This window comes from Panthera pardus, unplaced genomic scaffold (assembly GCF_024362965.1).
Source record: "Panthera pardus isolate Hobbes unplaced genomic scaffold, ASM2436296v1 HiC_scaffold_22, whole genome shotgun sequence".
NCBI classification, from domain to species: Eukaryota; Metazoa; Chordata; class Mammalia; order Carnivora; family Felidae; genus Panthera; species Panthera pardus.
Window position 1 is genome coordinate 39,166,217 of NW_026526788.1, and position 22,013 is coordinate 39,188,229.

At 53.7% G+C, this 22,013-nt stretch overlaps 1 protein-coding gene across 2 annotated transcripts; it reads right to left on the bottom strand.

Annotated features, from left to right (window-relative positions):
- Positions 1-2,446: 2,446 nt before the first annotated feature.
- MAT1A (methionine adenosyltransferase 1A) lies at positions 2,447-19,393 on the bottom strand. 2 transcript variants are annotated; one of them, XM_019444742.2, is made up of 10 exons: positions 19,064-19,393; positions 18,600-18,969; positions 14,774-14,851; positions 13,854-13,976; positions 10,927-11,039; positions 10,363-10,506; positions 5,908-6,126; positions 4,179-4,361; positions 3,698-3,831; positions 2,447-3,025 (listed from the first exon to the last, which is right to left on the bottom strand). In XM_019444742.2, the coding sequence occupies exons 2-10, from the start codon at positions 18,691-18,693 to the stop codon at positions 2,923-2,925; spliced, it is 1,191 nt and encodes a 396-aa protein (XP_019300287.1). In that variant the 5' UTR covers positions 18,694-18,969; positions 19,064-19,393; the 3' UTR covers positions 2,447-2,922. The 2 variants fall into 2 exon arrangements, with proteins under 2 accessions (XP_019300287.1, XP_053765611.1); XM_053909636.1 differs by lacking the exons at positions 18,600-18,969; positions 19,064-19,393 and adding an exon at positions 16,766-18,517.
- Between the last annotated feature and the right edge of the window lie 2,620 nt (positions 19,394-22,013).

Genomic DNA, 22,013 nt, shown 5'->3' on the forward strand with positions numbered 1-22,013 from the left:
GGTGAGCCCTCCCTGGTCCCAAACCCACCATCCTCACTTGGCTTCCAAGAACACTACACTGTCCTGCCTTCCTTCTACCCACTGGCCGCCCCTCCCCACCCCCAATTCACCACTGCCACGTTTCCACAGCACTATGACACTTGAGGGCTTTGTGGCCCAGAAGTGGCTTCTCCTTGCTCTCACTATTCGACCTCTGGTGCCAGTAAAGCCCAGCCCTTCACCACCTCCCCTCTCAGGCAAGCATTCCGATGTTTCTCGTGCCTTTTTGTGTTCTGACAAAATGTGGATGATGTTCTAGGAAAAATATGTCGCGGAACGGCCCATGTAGTGACTGCTCACGTCACAGACTGTCTCAGACAAGACAGTGACTTTGACTTTCTCCTCTCCGCCACATCCGAGGTCTCCGCTGCTCTTCTGCCCTTCCTGGCACCCGGGACCAGCCCGTCTCAAAGCCTCCTCACGTGGCTGTCCCCTCAGCCTGGACCCGGATGTCTCTCCAGAGCGGATTCCCTTCCCCGCGGCCTGCTTGGAGCAGGAAGTCCCGCCCCTGCCCTCACCAACCCTCAGGACTGCCTTTGCAGGGCCTTCCTTCTGCTCCGACAGTCTTCTAATAAAAATTCCATCTGTGAATTCTCCTCACACAACGTGTGAGAGGGAAATGTGCCCATTTACACCCACTTAAAGGCTTGGCTTGTCTCTCTGCAGACCAAACCCCTCATTCACTCACTTCCTCTGACTTCGGTTATTCAGTCATTGAACAACGATGGCCGCAGTGCCCCCCTCACGACGGTCTGACTGCAGCTGACTCCCACGCAGGGAGGGCAGACGAGGCCCTGGGCGGCAGCACGTGGTGATGGAGAGAGCACACTCAGGAGACCGGGGCGCCACTTCCCAGACAGGTGCCCTCGGTCACATCCCTAACCCTCTGGGCCTCAGGTTTTCTCCGTGAAACTCAGCGGAGTGCGGTGGGGAATAAATAGGGAAATGCCGTGACTTAACACAGTAGCTGGTGGATGAGGAAAGCTTAGTGCATGCTGGAGAAGCCCACCCGGACAGGAACAGGGGGCTCCAGTGGTGGGGGGCGGGGGGTGGGGGCACAGAGCAGAGGGCACCTCTATGCTGGGGGGGATAGAGATGCTCCTGGTGAGGTACGTCTGAAGGTTTGCAGACAAAAACCGAGCACAGAGTAGTTGTTTATTCACTGTCCCAGCAGGAACTATCAACACATAAAGGTTCGAGTTTCATATCAACAATGTCCAAAAAAAGATCTTTTATCTCCAGTGGGGGAGGGGCAACCATGCAATTCTGAATTTTCACTTTGAATAGGGCTTGGGTGGGAGGTATTGACCGCCTGCAAGCTTGTGCCTCCCTCTCCTGGAGGGAGCTTGAGACTTGCTGGGAGCGGACACGAGCTCTAGGTTTCTGTGGTAAATCGGCCTTCTTTTTCTCCCCTGAAGAGCTGCCTTTTCCCTGACGTAAGGAGAAAAGCTTGGGGTCTTTGTGCGTCAGGCCTAGAGCCCAGATGCAGGCCATCTGCTCCCCAGATGAGGGTTCTTGGGCTGCCTGGTTCAGCCAGAACCAGCGCCATGGACCCTGGACCAAAGCCCAGGCCTTAGTGCTCTATGGGACCCTTGGGGGCCCCTACCTGAGCCTGTGGTCTGGGCAGCTAGGGAGAAGGCAGAGACACTGCTGTCAGCGGCCCAGGCTGACAGGTGGGGGAGGCAGGGCTGGCCAGGGACGGAAAGGCAGGTGAACGTGCAGCTTCCAAGACCTTAGCGCACCGAGGACCACTCAGGCCCCTTGAGTGCTGTGCCCCGGGAGCCACCTGGCAAAGGCAGAATCTCCTCACGACACTTCAGCCAACTTGTCTACCGCTAGGAGTTCAGCTCCGCCACCTGGGTCACTACTTAACATTAGATATTGGGCCCTTACGAGTGGCCTCTCTGGAAGGGGCGTCTGAGGGGCTCACACACTTATTCCAACAGCATTCAGACCAAGAGGCCAAAGAGAGAAGGGCTGGAAGCTACGGGGTTCCGGACCCATCTAAGGGGCTGGCCACCTGAGCTGGGACAAGCTGCTTCTCTGTCCTGACTTCACATATCCCTGCCCAGGGCTCACCAAGAGGTGAGCAGCAAGCTCAGGTCTTCAGGACAGAGGCCACAGAGCTGCTTTTCAATCCGCGTGCTCATTGCTCAGGCCTCCGTCCGGCATGAGATGGGAACAGGGTTGGGGGCTGCGTAGGGGCTCTCGAGTCAAAGCCCCTGGATCACGTGTGGGTCCTGACACATGTGGCTGTAGGACCTTGGGAAAGTTACCTAGGCGGTCTGCGACTCAGTTTCCCCATATGGAAATTGGGAATGAGGTGTCACCTCACCATGTTGTGGTGAAGAAGAAACGAGGGCTCAGGCCCTCGCACACCATAGCTGCTCAGCAGGTGTCAGCCCCTGTTCCATGCCTAGCCTGAGATGCCTCTGTGAAGGCCCTTGGCTCAGGGCACAGGCCACAGATGGGAAGGGAACAGCCAGCACACCCAGGATCCCTGAGATCTGTGAGGGAGGAGGGGACCAGCCATGGGGGAGGCGTGGGGGGATTTACTCTTCCAGAGGTGGTTTTTCCACTAAATTAACATCGCCTCAGTCTGAGGGAAAAGCAGGGGGACAGTGTGATTACCGCCATGAGGAGGTCTGACCCCAGGCACCAGCAAGCCCCCTGCCATTCACAGTGACGACAGCACAGGGCTAGCCCTAGGGGTGCAGCTTGGTCCAGGAGGGGGCAGTGGGTGGGGAAGGCACTCCCTGCAGCGGCGGGGGGTGGGGGGAGCGGTCAGGGCCCTGGGTCTGGGACATCTGAGAGTTGGGGTCATGGACAAGAGGTGCCAATCCAGAAGCTTCCAGGGCGAGGCAGGCCCTGCGCCCACCAGCTCTAAAACACGAGCTTCTTGGGAATTTCCCATGGGAACTCGTTTCTTCCAAAATGGCCGTAGCACGCCGTCTTCTGGTAGATGGGCTTCTTCAAATCCAAGTCCCTGCACAGTCAGCAGAGGAAAGGGTCATTTTCAGTGGAAAAGGAGCAGAGTTTCTCTGAATTTCGAGCACAGGAGTAACAAACAGAGTGTGGACTGTCACTGCTCAGAGCAATTTCCCATACATTTCCTGTCTATGCCACACCACATCTCATGAGGTGACTGTCACTGGCCCCTGGGAAACAGGCTCAGAGGTTCGGGGACAGCCTGGTTACACAGACACACCCAGGACTCAGAATCTGAACTCTGGCCTTGCTGTGCCTTCCTCCTTTTCTCTCCTTGCCACTCTACTGGCCTGGTGCAGACCAGCCACACGGCCAAGCTCCGCAAGGCAAGAGCGGCCTCAGAAACACGGGCCAATGGGACCAGACCCGCCAGCTCAATTCTCAGCATTCAGCCTTGTGATTACTTTCCTACAACCCCCCACCTGCTCAAAGATGGCCCCCCTGGATGGTCAGCGTCTCTGGGCCAGCAGGGACCTTAGACACCCCCTTCAACCTGAAAAGCAGACATCTTGCCCTTGGGGTGTGCATTGAGCTGGGCTAGGAGCTTGGAGGCCCTCCTGCTCCGGGGAGGCTGAAAGTCCTTTTTTTCCCTTTCTCTTTCAGAGGAGCCAGACATCTGGGTGAGGGGGGGAGGAAGGGCCCGTCTGGCAGCGATGGGGCAGTGATTTACCTGACGATGACCCCGGGCCGAAGGTCGAAATTCTTGTTGACCACATCTAGCAGTTCTCTCTCTGTCTTCTGAGAGGTTCCATAGGTGAAGATGGAAATGGACAGTGGCTCAGCCACACCGATGGCGTAGGAAACCTTCCAGAAGAGACGAGGGTCAGGGACAAAAGCCTCTGTGCAGGGGGTCTGCCCTTCAGAGAGATCCCGATGCCCTCAGAAAGGGGCAGCTGGAACCACCCATCCCTGGCCCGACCCGCTCCCCAACCTCGTCTGTCTAGGAATCTCCACCATCTTCACAGCGAGCAAATTCAGTATGTGCCTCTCTCCCTGAACATTTTTTCCCTCCCTGAGGTTTTCAGGGTACATGCCCCGATGCCCCATGTAACACACAGTCACAGTCTTTGGCAAGGAGTGTGGCCCCCCCCGCAGGCCAGCACGGCCTCAGCCGGGGCAGAGGTGGGGTGGTCGGAGTGGGGCTGACCCACCTGCACGAGCACTCTCCGGCAGAGTCCCGCTTTCACCAGGGACTTGGCCACCCAGCGGGCAGCATAAGCTGCCGAGCGGTCCACCTTGGTGTAGTCCTTCCCGGAGAAGGCCCCTCCACCGTGCGCCCCCCAACCGCCATAGGTGTCCACGATAATTTTGCGGCCAGTGACGCCCGCATCCCCCTGCAGACAGAAAGGAAGAAATGGAGGGGGGGTATGAGAGCCAGGGTCCCCACAGGGCAGGGCGGACGGGTGGCTGCAGCACCGCGATGGCCACCGCACTAACGGGGAAAGGGGGCCCTGAAGCTGCCCGTGGGCACTTTTCAAAGACCCGCCTCCCCCCACTCCCAGCCCCCAAAGCTGGGAGTCAGCCAGAAACCTTGCACACTCACCCCAGTTCAGTCACTGACCCATTACAGCACCCAGGTAACCTGCCAGAGCCTCATCAGAAAGTGCAAACGAGGGGACAGAGGTTCTCTGGAATCCTAGCCAGCTCCTACTTCAGTCTGTTTTTATGAGTCAGTTGTGATGGGGAAATCCGAGCTGCAGGAGGGCCCTGAGCCTCGACACACACACCCTGGGCCGTGGCCCTGGCTGGCGTTCCCTCGAGTGTCTACTCTGTGCGACATTGGGCAGTAATGATGATTTGTTTTTTGTTTTTTTGAAGGGGGGAGGGGCAGAGGAAGAAGAAGAGAGAAAGAGACAAAGAGACAAAGAGACAGACAGAAAGAGAGAGAGAGAGAGTGGGGGAGGGCAGAGAGGAGCGGGGAGTACAGAGGATCCAAAGCAGGCTCCACACTGACAGCAGAGAGCTTGATGTGGGGCTTGAACTCATGAACCACCAGGTCATGACCTTAAGCCAAAGTCGGCTGCTTAACAGACTGAGCTACCCACGCCCCAGGAGAGACAGAATCCCAGGCTTGGAGCCTGACTCAGGGCTCGATCCCATGAACCTGGGGCCTTGACCTGAGCTGAAATCAAGAGTCAGATACTCAACCAACAGAGCCACCTGGGGGTCCCAGTAATGATGTTTTAAAAGGGCAGGGGCTCCGTGTCGAGTACTTTGGGGAAAGACCACGTACTCTATCCCCCTGCTTAGAGATCCACACTTCCCACTAGCACATCTAGGCTTTGGGAAGTCCTGCAAGAAATGACAGTAAGCTTTGCCTTTCTTTCCCCCTGTGTTTCTGCACTACATTTGGTCACGGAACCCGTTACAGGGGCTCCGCTTTGCAGTAACACATCCCCTCTGAGGCGCCCCTGGCAGAGGTCAGCAGCCTCTCAGACGTGCTCTGCCGATCTCTATGTCCTCTCTCCTGCCGTACAGGAGAAAGGGGACAGTAGGGGTCCCCGCCTAAAACCTGCCCCAACACGAGTTGAACATAACCTGTGGCAAAGACCCAGTGATGGCACCTGGGAAAGGCCAGTCATCCGCAAAGGTGAGCTGGCATCTCAGCAGGGCAAGGCGGCAGCATGGGGCAGTATGACATGTCTGGAGAGGGAGGGCCAGGCTGCACGAGGTGGGAGAGTCCTGGGGACATGTCCCCAATTCCTCCTGCACTGACACATGGACAGCAGGCCCCAGGGAGTGTGAGCTGACCTCATGTTGTGTCCAGGGCCGGGCGTGGCTGAGTCACACAAAGCCACCTCCTCCTTTGCGCCCAGGGAGGTGAGCAACCCCAGTAACAAAGACGAATCAGGAGAGATCTGCTCTGAGGCAAGGGCGCACCTGGGGACCTCCGATGACAAACCGCCCGCTGGGCTGCAGGTGGTAAACGGTGTCTTCGTCCAGGTATTTGGCTGGCACCACGGCCTCGATCACCTGCTCCTTCAGGGCCTGGCGCATGTCCTCCAGCGTTATGTCTTCATTGTGCTGCACGGAGATGACGATGGTGTGGATGCGCACGGGGATGACCGCGCCGTTGTCCTGTATGTACTGAACTGTCACCTGTCGGGTCACAAGGGCAGGGGAGACATTGTGAGGTCCTTCCCTGAACTGAGGACACACTGCGGCCACGCACAGACAGTCAGACGGCAGGTGGGGCTCCCAGGATCCAAACGAAGGTTGGGGGGGGTGCCTCCTGTCCTCCAAGGACCTCCAGAAAAGTTAATCTGACACATTCTTGTATTTGAGTAGCTGCCCAGTGCCAGGGGATGACTGGGCATGAGGCATAAGCTATTCCCAGCTATGACCACAATTAGTGCCACTTAGAGACTCAGGGTTGCAGAGTTTCCTCTTTATTTGTCACCCAACTAGCCTCCTCCCCTTCTATCTCAGCGGGTTCTGGGTGCCACGAATCCCCCCTGGCCAAAGCCCTTTTCTGACCCTCCGTGGCACAGAGCCAAGGTATCCTGGCTCCTGCCAAGGAGCACAGGTGTCCATGAGCCACGCCGGCTGCCCCAGTCCCTCAGTGGAGGAGCTCTGGAAGTGTGTGGGGCCAGAGGACTGGTCTGCTGTAGGGACAGGGTGAGAAGGGCTCAAGTCAGGCTGGCAGAAATGGAGCAGCAAGCTTGGGAAGGCCAGCCTCCGGGTGTTTGAGCAAAAGAAAGGAATAAAAGCTGAGAGCACATTGGAGGGAAGGAACCCGCCTGCGGTGCCCTTGCAGGTCGAGCCACAGGAGCAGTTCTAATGCTCGCTTCTACCCCGGTGGGAGCATCTGCGCATGATCAATTCACATTTCGGCCATCCCGGCAAGACAGGCATTATCATCTCCACTTCACAAATGAGAAAAAAACCAGGCCGGGAGAATCGAAGCAATTCATCTGAAGTTACACAGCAGTCAGCGGAAAGCCAAAGAGCCAGACTCGGTTCTGCCTGATCCCAAAGCTGGTGTCGTTCCCGTAGCAGCACAGACAAAATCCTTCCTCAGAGACCTTGTGCTATAGTGACACGTCAGTGAGTGTGAGAACCCGATGCCACAGCCTGGTCTGACTGGTAACAGAGGACTGCGGTCTGGGCACCCCGGGCTTGCGGAACAAAAGGGAAGGGGACAGTGAGGATGGCGGATGAGGCTGGAGGGAAACCGGCTCGGACTGCAGTGTTCTGTATGCGGGAAGCCGTGCCAGAAGCTGTGAGAAGCTGCTGGCAGCCCTGTGTTAAAGACGGGAGAGCTGGGGCTTCAGAACATGAACACCTTGGTCAAGACCACACAGCCAGCAGAGCCGGGCTCTGACCTGGAGCTCTGTGGCCTGGTAGCTGGGGCTCTGCCCAGCAGAAGGCTGTCACTCAAGATCCCGAGGGACACATGGGAGGGAGCCCCAGGCCCGAGTGCCACCCAGGGCACTGTGGACCCACAAGAGCAGTGCCCAGAGGAGGCCTGGGGTGTGTGGGGCCTGTGGGAACGCGGCTATGCCAGGTGTCCCTGGCAGGCAGCCTTACTTCCTACCCCAGGGCCTTGGGAGGACCACGGGACAGCAAACAGTGCCTCCTCGGGGACGTGCCTGCAGTAGGGTCTCTGCCCGCCCGAGGCCCCTCAGATATCCGCCAAACACTGGGCCTGCATCAAACTCCCGCTCTGTGCCCTGCCTGGTTCAAAGAGCAAGAGGGTGGGATCCTGAAGAAGGAAGGGAGAGAGCCCTTCCCATGTGATGTCTGATCCTCGTTCGAGGGGCAGGTGCACAGTGACATCTATGTCCCGAGACCAACCTTTAAATCCTGGGCTACGTGCACACAGCTGTGACAGGCTGCTGGAGTTGGGGCGGGGGCCCCCAGGAGGGGAGGCCCTGTGACCGGCTCTGGGACCAGATCCACTGCATCAGCATCAGGCCCTGGGAGAAGGCCCGCCTCCTCCGCTCCCCCGCTGCCAGCCATGAGCCCAGGCAGCCTTCCTTCCACGCAGAACCACAGGGCTGTGGCCGAGCCGAGGGTTCCGAGCATGCCTCTTCGCTCATCATGTCAGCAAGATGGGGGGCGGGGTGGGGAACACACCACGGAAAACACAACTCTGACCAGGTACAAAAATAGCCGTCTGTACTGCCGCTCGGTTCTCAATATCAGCAGCCAGAATTTGCTCGGGTGGAAACACTCGTCCTGTTCACAGTTCACACTCTGGTCAGATGATGAGAGTCCTTCACAAACAGGCCATGGAGCCGGCCTAGAAACCCATCCTGGCACGGTGCCGCTCACCTCCAGGCAGCTGTGTGCAGGGGCCCTCGGGCGGTGGGGCCAGACCCGCACCCCTGCCCCTGAGATGCCCGGGGCTCGGCTCCCCCGCGGCAGGGGAGTGAGGCGGACTTTGGTATCCAAAGTAGCATTAAGAGAATTCCATGTATCCCTGCAGGAGGAGAAACCCCGGAGGAGCACACCCCCGCCCCCACCCCTCCACTGCTGAGCAGGATGACAAGGGCCTTCCCTCTTCAGCCGGCCCCACCGCGGTGCCTCTGGGTCTCACTGCCACACAAGGAAAAGGGGAGCCCCAGCGCTCTCCTTCCTCCAGCCTCTGTTCTAGGCTTCCGGTTTCTGCAGATATGCCTCCCGCCTCCCGACGGAGCCGGGCGCGCCAGCCGCCGTGCGCCCGTTCCTTTGATACCACTGCAGTCTTCGTATTTGAGCTCTCCCGCCCCGGGACCTCGAAGAGCAGCCGAGGAATGCTGATGATGGAGGCATGTGGAGAACACCAGGAAAGGTCGGCTGTAGGCCACACATGCAAGTCCTTGTCCCGGGTTCAGACAGTTGCAATCTGTGCCCCGCGTGGCCTCGCACCTGCGGTCGGGTGGACGCGCCTCTGTGCAATGGGGGCGACGGGACGGTCACGGTCACGGTCAGCCATGCTGAGCTATACAACCGCACGCGCCAAATTCCAAGTCCGGGGGCAAGAGAAGGCCCCGTCTGGTGGTGGCCACCGGGGAAACCACGGGAGGTGGGAGCTTCCTGGCCACTGACAGACAGGAGGCAACCGAGCAGATCCCAGGAGAGGCGAAGGGCGGGAGCAGAGGCACAAAGCACTAGGGAGTGAAGTAACTCAGACTAAGCAAGGACTGGGGTGGGGAGGTAGAGGAAGGTAAAACTGGAAGACCATAAGGGGCTTCGATGCCAACATAACAAGCGGGGGGTTCTCCCCCTGCGGGAAGCAGAAAATTGTAAAGGATTCTGAGCCAGTATTAGGAAATTAAAAGTCCAAAGGGAGTTAAGTGGAGTTTCCAGACAGGGAAAGTCCTTGGGAGGGCACGGCGCAGATCCCTGCTGTGGCCTGGGAACCAGGCTGGAGCAGAAGAGGTGCTCTCTAGGCAAAACATGGAGCAAGGCTGGGTGGAGACAGAGGGGGTGCTGAGTAGGATGGGGGGGGCACCATGGCCCTCCCTGGAGCCGAGGAGGAGGTGACCGTGAGGCTGCACACGATGGCTCTCCAGCACACATGTGTGTAGGGGGAATGAGAAGCAGGGCTGCTGGTCCAGACACCCTACAGGTGAAAGCTTTGGCTGAGTGTGACAAAGTAGGAATTGGGTGCAGGAAGGGGATAGGGTGTGCAAAAGTGCCAAGGACCCGTTGGGGGTGGGAGACGAGCCAGGGGAGGAAGCCCCGGGAAAGGGGCCAACAGGGCCACCAGGGTGACACGGGGCAGGGACGTGGAGAGGGGAGGTGGACGGGGCGCCTCCACCCACATGCGCTAACATTTGCATCATCGCCGGCCTTCACATGTGGACTCCGGTGAGGATTTCCCCACGGTCCAGAGCAGAGAGGTCAGGGCCCATGGGAACAGAGAGTCCAAAACAGCAACGGGAAAGCCTTTTTGCGAGAAACAGTGATAAAGGGCCACAGCGAGGCACGGATGGCCCTTGTCAACTCGGCGTTCAGACCTTGCTCAAGGTGTGGAGACCTGTGGGTGTGGACGGGCAGTGAGCAAAAGTGTGTAGCCAATTAAGAAGTAAATGTGTGGCAGGAACCAGGGAACCACATTGCCAGAGTCAACATATGCTAAGAAGGCAAAAAAAAAAAAAAAATCCAGAACCGTTCTTTCCATTTTTCTGTATTTTTGAGACTTTTCACAATAAACATTAGGGGAGAAAACATGTAGATCTGAAAAGTTTTCAGATAAATAGTTCTTTTCACAACCAAAAATATTTTGAGTGCCCGGACTGACCATTTTGATGCCAACAATGACAAGTACCAAGAGGACCCAGAGGGGTGTCTGGGTCCCCAGTGTGTGTCTGGGGCTCCACGGGAGGGGGGCAGGAGGAGGCTCACCTGGGTCTTGGAGTCAGGCCTCAGCCAGGGGAGGACCCCGGAGCGTCTGAGTTCCGCCATTCGGGCATTGAGTTTGTGGGCGAGGATAATAGTGAGGGGCATACACTCTTCTGTCTCGTCGGTGGCATAGCCGAACATCAGACCCTGGAGGAGAGCGTCAACGGAGCAATACGCATTTTATCTTCTCATCTAAAGCGTGGCTGTATTGGGTGCCCTGTGCATGTATAACATCTGCACGGGGAGGCGGGGGCACTTGTGGACAGGAAGACAAGACAATGCTCTGGGAGAGGGGGACAAGCCCAAATTGGGCATCGGCGACCACAGTCTTCCACAAGCAGGCCGTGCCCTCAAGTCGCTGCCCTGAAGCAGGGGTGTCCTAATTTATTCCAGGCGCACGGACCCCTCCCCCCGGGAGCTCCTGCTAGGATGAGGGGGGTCTACCCCACAGCGTGTCCAATCCATTACTCATGAACTTCCCAGCTGTCAACTCAGTGCAGGTCAGAGCCAGGGCTGACACAGACAATGCTATCCTGACCCCTGACCCTGCACTCCACGTGTGGTCACCTGGTCTCCGGCCCCGACGTCTTCTTCGTTTCTGTCCAAATGTACACACTGGGCAATATCCGGGGACTGCTGCTCCAGAGCTACCAGCACATTGCAGGTCTTGAAGTCAAAGCCTAAGCAGAAGGGAAAGCAGGCCTTCGTGGGGACACATGTCAGACAGAGGGTGGCTTCCAGCGTCCTGGCAGACTGCTCAGCTCCCGACACGGCATTTCGTGTGGGGGTGGGCGGTCTCTAACCAGCTGGGATCTGTCTGGGACCTGTTGGGCAGAGCTGAGGCCCAGGATGGGGAAAGCCATGTGTCCATCCCATGTTATCATCTGGAAGGCTGGTCGAAGAAAATCCTCCACGGCGCATTTTACTACATTAAATTATACCTAGATTAGAAATCTATATTCTACACAGAACGGCAAGATGAAAACCAGATAACGGCTGCGGCTGCGCTGGGTGACTCGTGGCCCTGCCCCCTTACCCTTCTGGAGGCACGTTCCAAGACCCAGGCTGAAAATCACCTTCCAGCACTGCTGTTCGGAAGCCTAGGCGTAATCCACGTATGAAACACACTGAACAAAGACAGTGCACGTGAACTATCCAGAGAGGCTCCCAGAGCTAGAGTCCTCTGATCCCAAGCTCTGCACAGGGCCTGAAGCCAAATGGAAAAGCCACACCTCTGGAGGCCACGCCACGTCTGCCCACCCCCAAAGTTCAGGCACACACATGGAAGCTGTTCTTCCCAGCCCCGGGGAAGAACTCGTTGCTGGTGAGTGGCAGCCCCGCCCCCGGAGCCCCAGAAGGGGCCACTGGGCACCGACAGCGCGATCTTCTCCCTGTGGGCCCTCGGGCCTTGCCGGGCCCGGCCGTGGGCACTGCGTGACTGAGGGGCTGAAACTCACAGAGGCTCTACTACCAGGCCAAGTATTGGTGACAAGCCGAGTAACTGTCACTCTCTTTCCAGTCTATTCTACCTACGCTGCCAGTGTGAGCTTTACTAAAACCAACCAACTGACCCAGATCCAGGCTGTTGTTTATGTCCATGCTTCACGTGGGGCCTGCTGCCCGGTGAAGAACTGAGACGCCTCGGGTCCACCCAGCCCCTCCCAGCTGAACTGCCCCAGCCAACACACGCTCGCTCGGGGCTAGCCTTCTGCACGGCACAATTTCCTACCTCCGCTAGGTCTCTGTCTAGAATGCTCTTCCTCCAGCTCCCCATCCCCACACGCCCAAATCTGATCAGCTCTCAATAAACGTCCCTGGACCTTCCCCCCTCCCTCCCTCCCACCGACTCGCCGCTGGGCACCCCATACTGCGCCATTTAATGCCAGGCAGTGCCCCCACTCCAGAAGCACCAGGATGCCTTTGTCCTCTGCAGGTTCCTGTTCCCAGCGAATGTTTTTGAACACACAAACCAATGAGCCATCTTTAGAGGCCTGCCAAGGACTCACCGATTGTGCATTAAATATTTTGCATTTTCCCTAATCGCTCTCTGGACAGTGAAGCTTCTCAGCCCTGAGAATCCATCAAGGGCTCCAAGTGATTTGGAAAAACAGAATTCAGGGGACCAAGGGGAGAGGAGCAGCGACTGTACAGCCAAGAGCAGTGCGGGGCGGTTAGCCCGGGGCCCTCTTAGTGCAGCCACCGCACTGTGTCGCTGTGTGGGGTCCTCTGGGTGCAGGCACAGCAACAAGCTGGGCGTGCCGAGATGCAGTCAGCAGCAGAGCTGGGCTCTCTCTCGCTCTCTCCTGCCAGCACACATTGCCTCCTGGGATGTTTCCCTTCTACCTAGTGCAGAACAAGGCTTGTTCTTGAATAAGGTCTACACGTCTTAAATAACCGCCTTTTCCTGGTAGAACAGGTGTAGCTGTGCATGGTGACATGTTGGGAAGCTCCTGGTCTGGGACAATGTGCTTCCTCCAGAACACTGTGCTGACTGGCAGAATGAGCCTGTGCTCATTGGTTCTGTGTCCACTTCCGTGTGCTGAGTGAGTACTCTAGGCGGGTCAGAAGGTGGCTGCACGGAGCTTGTGTGTCTGCACCCTCAGCGGCGAGGGACTCTCACTCACACACATGCAGCACATCGTTCCAGCCTGCCCCGACCCACAGAGGTGGCACACGTCACCCTCAAGAACCCATAAGTGGCAAGCCCGTGTGCACAGGCCCTCAGCATCTGACTCTCACACCCTGTCCTCTGGTGTCTCTCCAAACCGGACCCTTTCCCACCCTACCTTGTCTTAGATGTTGGACTCTGCTGTGAGTCCCCCCCATCCCCCATTCTTTCCAGCTGTCACCCCGGCCTGATCACGGCGCTCCTCCTCGATTCCTGCCAGGGCCTGGGTCCCTTCCCTGGGATACAAGCTCCCACACTGCCTGTCACTGGGGCCAACCTCGGCCAGCCTGTCTCCTTCCACCTGCCACGAGTACCAGTTCTGGACTGAGTCACTTTGTTTTTCCTGGTCTAGAAGAGAAGCGGCATCTTGAAGCAGAAAGTGCAGGAGTCTCCAAAGGGCCGCCTACTACTGGCTGTCACCTCGTGCAAATTATTTACGACTCCAAGCCTCAGTTGCCTCGTCTGCAGGAGTACGGCAGAGGGCCTCAAACGATGAAGAGGACAAATACAAAGACCAGCGCCCACGCCCAGCAGAGAACATCTCCCCAGCGGAGGGCGGCTCCCTTCACTCGGTGCTTCTCTCTTCCAAAGCCTTTGCCAGCACCAAGACCAGAGTCGACAACAGATGCACACGGGCTAGTTCAACCGGGCGCCATCCCGTGGGCCGCCATGCTATTGCCAGAGACCGTGACTCCTGACCTGCCAGGCAGGCCAAGGAATGTTCTTTTCTCCCAGTTGGTATCTGCACTGGCAGAGGACAGAGAGCCTCGGATCTGACACGGCGGCGGGGGCACCCACACATTTCAGACCCGGGGGCCCGCCTCACCCTTGGCGGAGTCGTCATAGCCGATGTGCCTGATGGTGCTTCTCACCACCCGCTGGTAGTCCACTGTGGCCGTGGAGGTGATCTCTCCGCAGAGTAGCACCATGCCCGTCTTACACACCGTCTCTGCGAGAGAGGGGGCAAGGTCAGCAGCCACGGGCCAGCCGAGGGGAGCGCCACTCCTGGACCCCCGCACAGCACTGATAAAGGGACTCACGAAGAGTCTTACGAGGCATGGGTGCCGGAAATGAGGGAACAATGCTGACAAGCAGAGTAAATCCCGGCAGAAGTGCTGACCGTGTGTGAATGCTGCCCGGAGAACTACGCTTTGGACAGACCCGGTCACACCTCGCTTTCACAGTGACCCCGTCCTTCTCACGTGGTGTTGGACCACTTATTTAGCCTAATTCGGCTTCCCCAACTGTACATGAAGACGTTACGACTGCCGCGTGGCTCAAAGTGAGACAACGGTGGCAGGTGGTTGTCATAAAGAATGCTGTCAACATGCCTCCGGGAGGCCTCTCCCGCCCCTTGTTGCTAATATTCCACCGCAGGCTGAGGTCCTGAGATCAGGGCGGGCCAACCTCCTCACTGGCCATTCACAAAGATATATCTCAGGGTGAAGTGTACCCTCAGAAGGCACAGGTCCCAGTGGTGCTCAACGCAGGGGCTAGGGAGGCACTGGAGAGGGAAGGAGCCGTCTGTGCAGCACACAGTGAGGACAGAGGGGCTCTGGTCTCCCTTCTGGGCACCCCTGCCCCATGACCTTGGCCAAGGCCCTGATTCGGCTGCAACCGTGATCACCTCGGGGGTCCTCCAGGCACTGGAGCCCCTGGCTCTCTGTTGTTCCGAGGGCCTCAGCACAGGCAAAGACCTCGAGCCCAGCCCACTGAGGTCTTTAGCAGGGAGTAGACATCTCTTACCACAGGCCACCTTGGCATTGGGGTCCTGCCTCAGATGGGCATCCAGCACGGCATCACTGATCTGGTCGCAGATCTTGTCTGGAGGAGAAGGAACATGTATAAGAATCACAGAGATAGTGGGTCTAACAGACTGAAGTATCAAAATAATCAGGTATTTGGTAAGCTTACATATGAAATCTATCTACCAAAGAGGACACTTCTTTAAATATACATAATTAGGAAATTTTGAAATTTTTATTTCATCCCATTTCTGCCTAATTTTGGATGATGTATATTACATGAAGTCGTAGCATTCCCCCAAAAAAGACATACGTTCCAAAATCAGTTCTAAAAGACTATAGCAATTTACACAGACACACACAGATACACACACACACACACACACACACACACACACACACACACACATTCTCCTACTAAAAAGTCTCTCATTCTTTAAGATATTCCCTTTAAGTCTAAAATCTAGAAAGCTCCTAGAAATAGAAGTTAAAATAGCTGCGGGGACTGGGTGGCTCAGTGGTTGAGTGTCTGACTTCAGCTCAGGTCATGATCCCGTGGTTCCTGAGTTCTAGCCCCACATCGGGCTGTCTGCTGTCAGTGAGGAGCCTGCTTCAGATCCTCTGTCTCCCTCTCTCTCTGCTCCACCCCTGACTCGCACACTCTCTCTCTCTCTCAAAAATAAATAAACATTAATATGTACATATATACATAGATAGATAGATAGATATAGATATAAAAATATTTAACAAGTGGATATGATCATTAAAATGTATAATTATAAAAAAAAAGAAGTTAAAATAGCTAATGATGTCAGTAAGATTAGGTGCCAACACGTAAAATCAGATGGGACAAACAGATACATTTCTCTGCAGATTCCATGAGCTAAAATATACTGTGTACACAACACCAAGCCCGAATCCACCACCCCAGCTGTAGAAATTCCATAAGAGAACCTCTACACATCATTGCTGTTCTACTGAACATTTCCACAGGCAGCTCTCAGATCATCCCCACTGCCACTCAGCCCCCTGAAGGCTAGATGTTCTAGCTGGGTTTGACCTCAGTCAAGGTGGGGGCTGACCACAGCTCAACAGAAGCAGGGATTTGACCTTATTTTTCCACTACTTGCCTTAAGAATTCCACATGGCTGAGCATGCAGACCCCTCAGTGGCACTCTGGAAAAGTCCGCTCTTGCTTTGGGGTTGTGCAAACAGTCAATGTTTACAGATTCAGAAATAAAAGCGACACCTATTTATACATATTACATCTCATTTAATGTTCAAAATACCCGCAGAGTTGACTTTTTTAAATGTTTATTTACTTATTTTTGAGAGAGAGAGCAAGGTAGGGGCTGAGAGAGAGAGGGAGAGAGAGAATCCCAAGCAGGCTCTGCACTGACAGAGTGCACGGGGCTCGAACCCACAAACCATGAGATCATGACCTGAGCCAAAGTTAGGCACTCAACCAACTGAGCCACCCAGGCGTCTCCAGAGTTGGCTCTTAATAAATTAATACAGTTTTTCCCAGTTTTATTGAGGTATAATTGGTGTACAAAACTTATCTGCATAAAATTAAAGTATATAATTTGAGGAGTTTGGACATGTGAGTACTCTCACGTTATCATCACCATAAACAAGGTAAGAAACATATCTGTCACCTCCAAAAGTTTCCTTGTGTCCTCCTATTTTGTTTTTGTGTTTTGGTTTTTATATGAAGAATCTAGATCCAGAATCAAGCGCTCTGCTGTCCTAAGCGCATCATTTAAAACATTCACGTCAATGTAACTTAAAATGTTAATCTGCCATTAAAGGTGAATTCTCTAACCTTTCCTTGAGAAACTGCCACTAAACTTTCGGGCTTTCTAGGCACCCCACTCCAGTGGCAGATCCCTGCTGTAAATCCAGGTTTGTCTGATGCCACGGCCTCTGCACACCCCTACTAATGAAAGCCTGCTACTAAAATATCTCCATCAGGACTCCTAGGGTTACTCACATGCTGACCACGGATGACTCTGCTTGTTTCAAGGACGCAGGTCACATGTCCCCAGTCCACACGGGGGACTGGGATAAGGGGTATTAGGGATAAAGCCGAGATGAGCAAGGGTGTTGAGACAGCTCCGCAGACTGAAATAACGTGTAAGGAGGCTCTTTCTGAACTGTTTCTTTAGGCTTTCAGAATTTCTATAAGTATCACTCAGTGGCTGTAAGATAGCTCATAGGTGGTTTTCTTGGAAGTTGAAAAAGCATTCATTTTATCTTGCTGGTGAAAGAATTCAGCACTGGAATGACAAGCAACAAGTCCTCAAGCTTAGAGGAAGCTGACTTATGTGGACAGTTAATTGATTGTGGCAACTGAAAGGAGAGTCAGACAGACTGAAAGGCTATCATTAAATAGACAACACGGCCATTTGATTGGCTAGAATTTTTCTTCTGTCCACTGAGCACACCGCGGTGTGTACTATGGGACCTCTGGCCACCGCGTGCCCAAGCACCCGGAGACTTTATAAAGTTACACACAATGAAAGGGGCTATTTGTTTCGAACTGAGCTAAGTCACATACAAAACTGAGTTTAAACCAAGGTTTCTTAACAGCGGTAAGAAACTGTTACTGACATTGGGGGCCAGAAAATTCTTTGCTGCAGGGGAGATGGTCTTGTGCATTCAGGATGTTTAGAAGCACACGTGGCTTCTATCCACTAAATGCCAGTGGCACCCCCAACCTCTCACAGCAGAGTTATGACAGACAACCAAAAATGTTTGCAGACATTACAAAATGTTCTTGGGAGAAAGGGGGCAAAACCGCCCCCAGTTGAGAACCACCAGCTAAAGCATATGGAAGGAAATGTCTACAGCTGAGTTACAAGCTCTGAAATAACATGGATGAGGCAGATGAAAAGAAGGTAGCCTTGGTGATAAGTTACCAAAACTTTAATTTCTCAGATGAATTTTGAAAAAGTGCATAAAGAATAAGTCAGTGTGCCCAGCCCCCAAGATTCTTCTTGAGCAGTGGTTCACAAAGTGTGGTTCCCACAGCAGCAGCAGCAAAAGCATCTCCTGAGAACTTAGTAAAAATGCAAACCTTGAGCCTCACCCAAGATCTACGAAATCAGAAAAGTCTGGAGGTAGGGTCCGACACTCTGCCTCAACAAGCCTACTGGGTGATGCTGATGCTCCCTGATGTCTGAGAACCACTGACCTGCGGCCTGAGGCTGATCATGGTCCTCACATTCGCACACGAGACTCTCCCATTTCCCCACAGCACCAGAAAATACTCAAATGTTCTTCCTCTTCAGGAGGTCATCTGTACTGCTCATAGATAATATACCTGAGGCTTTCAGGACCTGGAGATCTGTCTCAGCGACTACTGGAATGTGCTGTTCGTTCCTAGACTATACACGCTTTATGTGCAACACTTAGTGACCACAGTCTTGTTGGAGGGAACACTGGAACATTCTCTGTTGATTTAAGTCGCTCAATGATAAAGCTTTGTCTTGCCCCCCAATATATAAAGCTGATATCCGATACATGTTAGACGTGTAATATGTTCAGTCAACCCAACGTGTGTTCCCTGTAGCGGCCTCATCGTGCAGAGATGCTGGCTGTGGGTGGCAGCATGAACGCTTGGCTTCATTAACTGACAACTTCTCATTTCCTAATCAGTGACTGTTTTCCAAAACTAGTAAATTAGTAAATTAATAGAATTAAAAGACGCCTCCTATGGTGCCTCCAGAGACCCCTCACGGTAACGAACACGGATTGGTTTTAAGGCCCCGGGGAAAATGGCTCCCCCGGCACAGGCTGTCCTCGGTCCACAGCCACCTACTTACCCGGGTGTCCCTCTCCTACAGACTCCGAGGTGAACATGAAGGCTCCTTCTTCACTTAGAGAGTGGTCACACAAGCCGTCCACCGGGCCATTCATCTTTGCACGCTTCTCCACTGGGTTTCTTCAAGGTAACGATTTCAACGCTGTTGACTTTGCCTGAAGTGGTTTTGTGTGGTTGCCTTTTTTTTTTTTTTTTTTCTCCCCCGGGAACCCAACAGGCTTGTCTTTGGCAGAGCTACAGGGCTCGCTTCTGGGGAACTGCCTGTGCGCACGTGAGGGGAAGGTGGGGAAGGTGAGGATGGTGAGGAGGGCGGGCCTGAGTACCGACGTGTCACTCTCTCCAGCTGGTCACGGCTCGCTCCTGAGTGACTCCTATATATGGAAAAGTGAAAGGGCCTGAATAATCATGTGAGAAAATTGGAGGAGTCCATTTCCTGGGGGGGGGGGGGGAGGGGTGTCTTCTTACCTTGAGGAATTCCGGTCCTCAGCTCGGATTTCCCGAGCCCCAACGTCTGGTCAGTGCACGGTGAAGAAGGCTGTACAGATTCTGCAGAACCGAAGCTCCTTTGGGACTCTGCTTCGGCTCTGCAGCTAATCTCCATATTGGGCCGAGGTTAACATCCCACGTTGGAGGGTGGGGGTCTGTGGTGACTCAGGGATACAAACAGGCAGCAAGGAGCCCTTTCCCAGAGATGCGGTTTCGGCTAAGGCTGCGGCACAGGGTGGCCTTTGCTACTGGGTGCTGCCTTTCCTCCCCCACACCTTGTCTGGGCTGGGCTCTCCCCCTTCTTCTACCTTCTCAGAGCTAGAGCACGCACCTGTATTCTGAGTCAGCGTGGACGTTACACAACATGTTCGTTTAGGGGAAAAGCTTTCGAGCCCACATTTCTCTGCTGATAGAAAGCACCTAAGCTGTCGGCTTCTCTAAGACACCAGCGGTCACATTAAAAAGTATCTGGACAGGTTACAGAAGACAATGCTTTTTTACTTTTTGTTTTTTGTTTTTGGAAAAAGACTCTTCAGAGATGGATTCATTACAGGGAAATTATCCGAGTCCAGCTTCCATAAGATACATTAAACTTCGACCTATTCAGTCCTATACACTTGATCAACATTCTGATCACATGATTCCCGCACTTTTTTTTTTTTTTTTTTTTTTGCTTTGACCAAGAAAAGAAGTGAACTGGGTTACATCTGTAGCCAAATTCATGCTCTACATGACAGTGCCTCTCTCTTCCTTCCCTCCCACTCTCAGACCTCAGGCTGCAGGAAGAGTGAGGAACTGAGATCACAGACAGTGAGAATGGGTGGAGAAACCAGTTCCCACTAGAAAGCAATAAAATGTAAGCAGCCAAAAGCTCATGCATCAAAAATATTGGACCGTGGGAAGCAAAAGGTAGGATGCGGTGGCCCCAAATCCCCTCTCTACTTAGAATGTGAGCATTACAGTTCTCTTCCTGGTGCTCTAAACTTTGAGTTTTGCCACCTGGTCAGTAGCAGCAGCACCAACTATCCAGGGAATTCAAACTATATTAAAGTGACCTCCTCACGGGATAAAGTAAGAGGTTTTACATACACATATTTCACCATTTAACAAACAGCGAGCTGGACTGCTCAGGCACAAGACTGCTGAAGGTTCGAAGAGAAAAAGCCACTGGGAAGGGATGGAAAAATGAGGATCAAACAAGGACTTTAGACAACATAGCCTTGTCCTTGTCAGCACACAGGCGTCCTCCTGTTTGCACTTAAAATATTTCAACATCGCTGTCCCTTTGTAAATTTCTTCTGGGTACACTGGTTTCAAACCTGGAGGCAATATGAGCTAATGTTTAATGTGAACTGTAGACCTAGGTTAGCCTAGCAGCTAGAACTATAGCCATTACGTTCTAACTCTGCTTTAAGAGCAAGATGGGGTTTAAGTAGCAAGTACTCAACAGGGTCCTAGAGCTGGCAGTAAGTCAGAGAGCAAAGCCCAACTGCCCTCTGAATTCCAGAATGACTAAAAGCATGGAGTGGAGGGGCATGTCCTACACAGAGAAGTGGTGTTTCCAGAAACATATGCAGGAGGCTTCTGTAGCCTGGACACAAATTCAGAGTGAGGGAAGGATCTGGAAGCACGGAGTTCAGTCCCCATCTTATGTGTGAGTCTCGTATGACATCCCCACGAAATCTAGGCCACCTTACATTCTTTCAGCAGACAGAGGTTAGTTAACAAGCAGCACACAGAACACCGTGGATGAGAGTGTGGGCTTCAGGGCTGGAGTCCTGTGTGACCTCTAACCCACTGTCCACCGTGGGGCAGGCTTCTTAACCTCCCTCATCTGTAAAGCAGGTTAAGTAGGCATCATTGTGAGAAACAGATGTGGCCATTGCAGTAGGATGAGTATTGAGCACAGAGCTGGTGCACGATAAGACTTCAATAAAATATTCCTTAAGCACCTTCCATGTATGTAATACGTGCTCTTCTTTTTTTTTTAATTTTAATGTTTATTTATTATTTTGAGAGAGACAGAGACAGAGGGTGAATGGGGGAGGGGCAGAGAGAGAGAGACGGAGACACAGAATCCGAAGCAGGCTTTAGGCTCTGAATCGTCAGCACACAGCCCAACGTGGGGCTCAAACCCACAAACCGTGAGATCATGACCTGAGCCAAAGTCGGACGCTTAACTGACTGAGCCACCCAGGCGACCCAATGTATGATCTTCTTATGTAAAAAGATAAAATGCAAGGCCCTAATAGTGCTGAATCAGTCGAAAGATATCCCTTTTGTACTAAATGTTACCTGATTTTGTACTAAATGTACTAAAAGAAATAGCACTTGAACCCAGAGTTAAAATAGTGGTTTCAATCTGCTCCCTTTAGAGAGAACTGGCAGACCTTGGCCAAGATCTAATTACTTAGAAAACTGAATCTATGGGGACTTTGTATCCCTAATTTGCCGTCATAAACTCAAATTAAAACCTCCCTGACGCACAGGCTGTCCCGCTCTCCCTTACGCATGAGTTGTCCTAATGTCCCCCCACCCCCACTGATTACCTAAGTCCAATTCAAGGTGTCAAAGGCCCACAGTTGATTTCACCTCTATGCAGCAACCTTCAACTCTGAAGCTTTGCTGACAAGCCTATGAAGAAACTTGGCTTTGAAAACAAATAACATTTTGGTCAGATTTACCCCTGATACTAAAATATAAAATACCAAATGAATATAAAATACTAAGCAAACGGCTGTGTTTCCAATGAGCAGTCTGTGTAAGCCACACTGACCAGTTTCATGAAGGGGCTTGGAGGGCACCCGACCCCCAGGTAACTAGTGGAGAGCACCTGGTCTGATAGTGCCTTTGGCCAGCTCCTACACTGTCATGCCTGATGGCTATGCCACAGTGCGGAGCCTGATGCAGGGCTCGATTCCACGAACTG

Coding starts and splice junctions, on each gene's coding strand:
- MAT1A (XM_019444742.2), bottom strand. CDS start 18,693: ATGAATGGCCCGGTGGACGGCTTGTGTGACCACTCTCTAAGTGAAGAA. Junction 14,852..18,599: donor TGTAGGAGAGGGACACCCGG/GTAAGTAGGTGG, acceptor CTTCTCCTCCAG/ACAAGATCTGCGACCAGATC. Junction 13,977..14,773: donor CAATGCCAAGGTGGCCTGTG/GTAAGAGATGTC, acceptor CCTCTCTCGCAG/AGACGGTGTGTAAGACGGGC.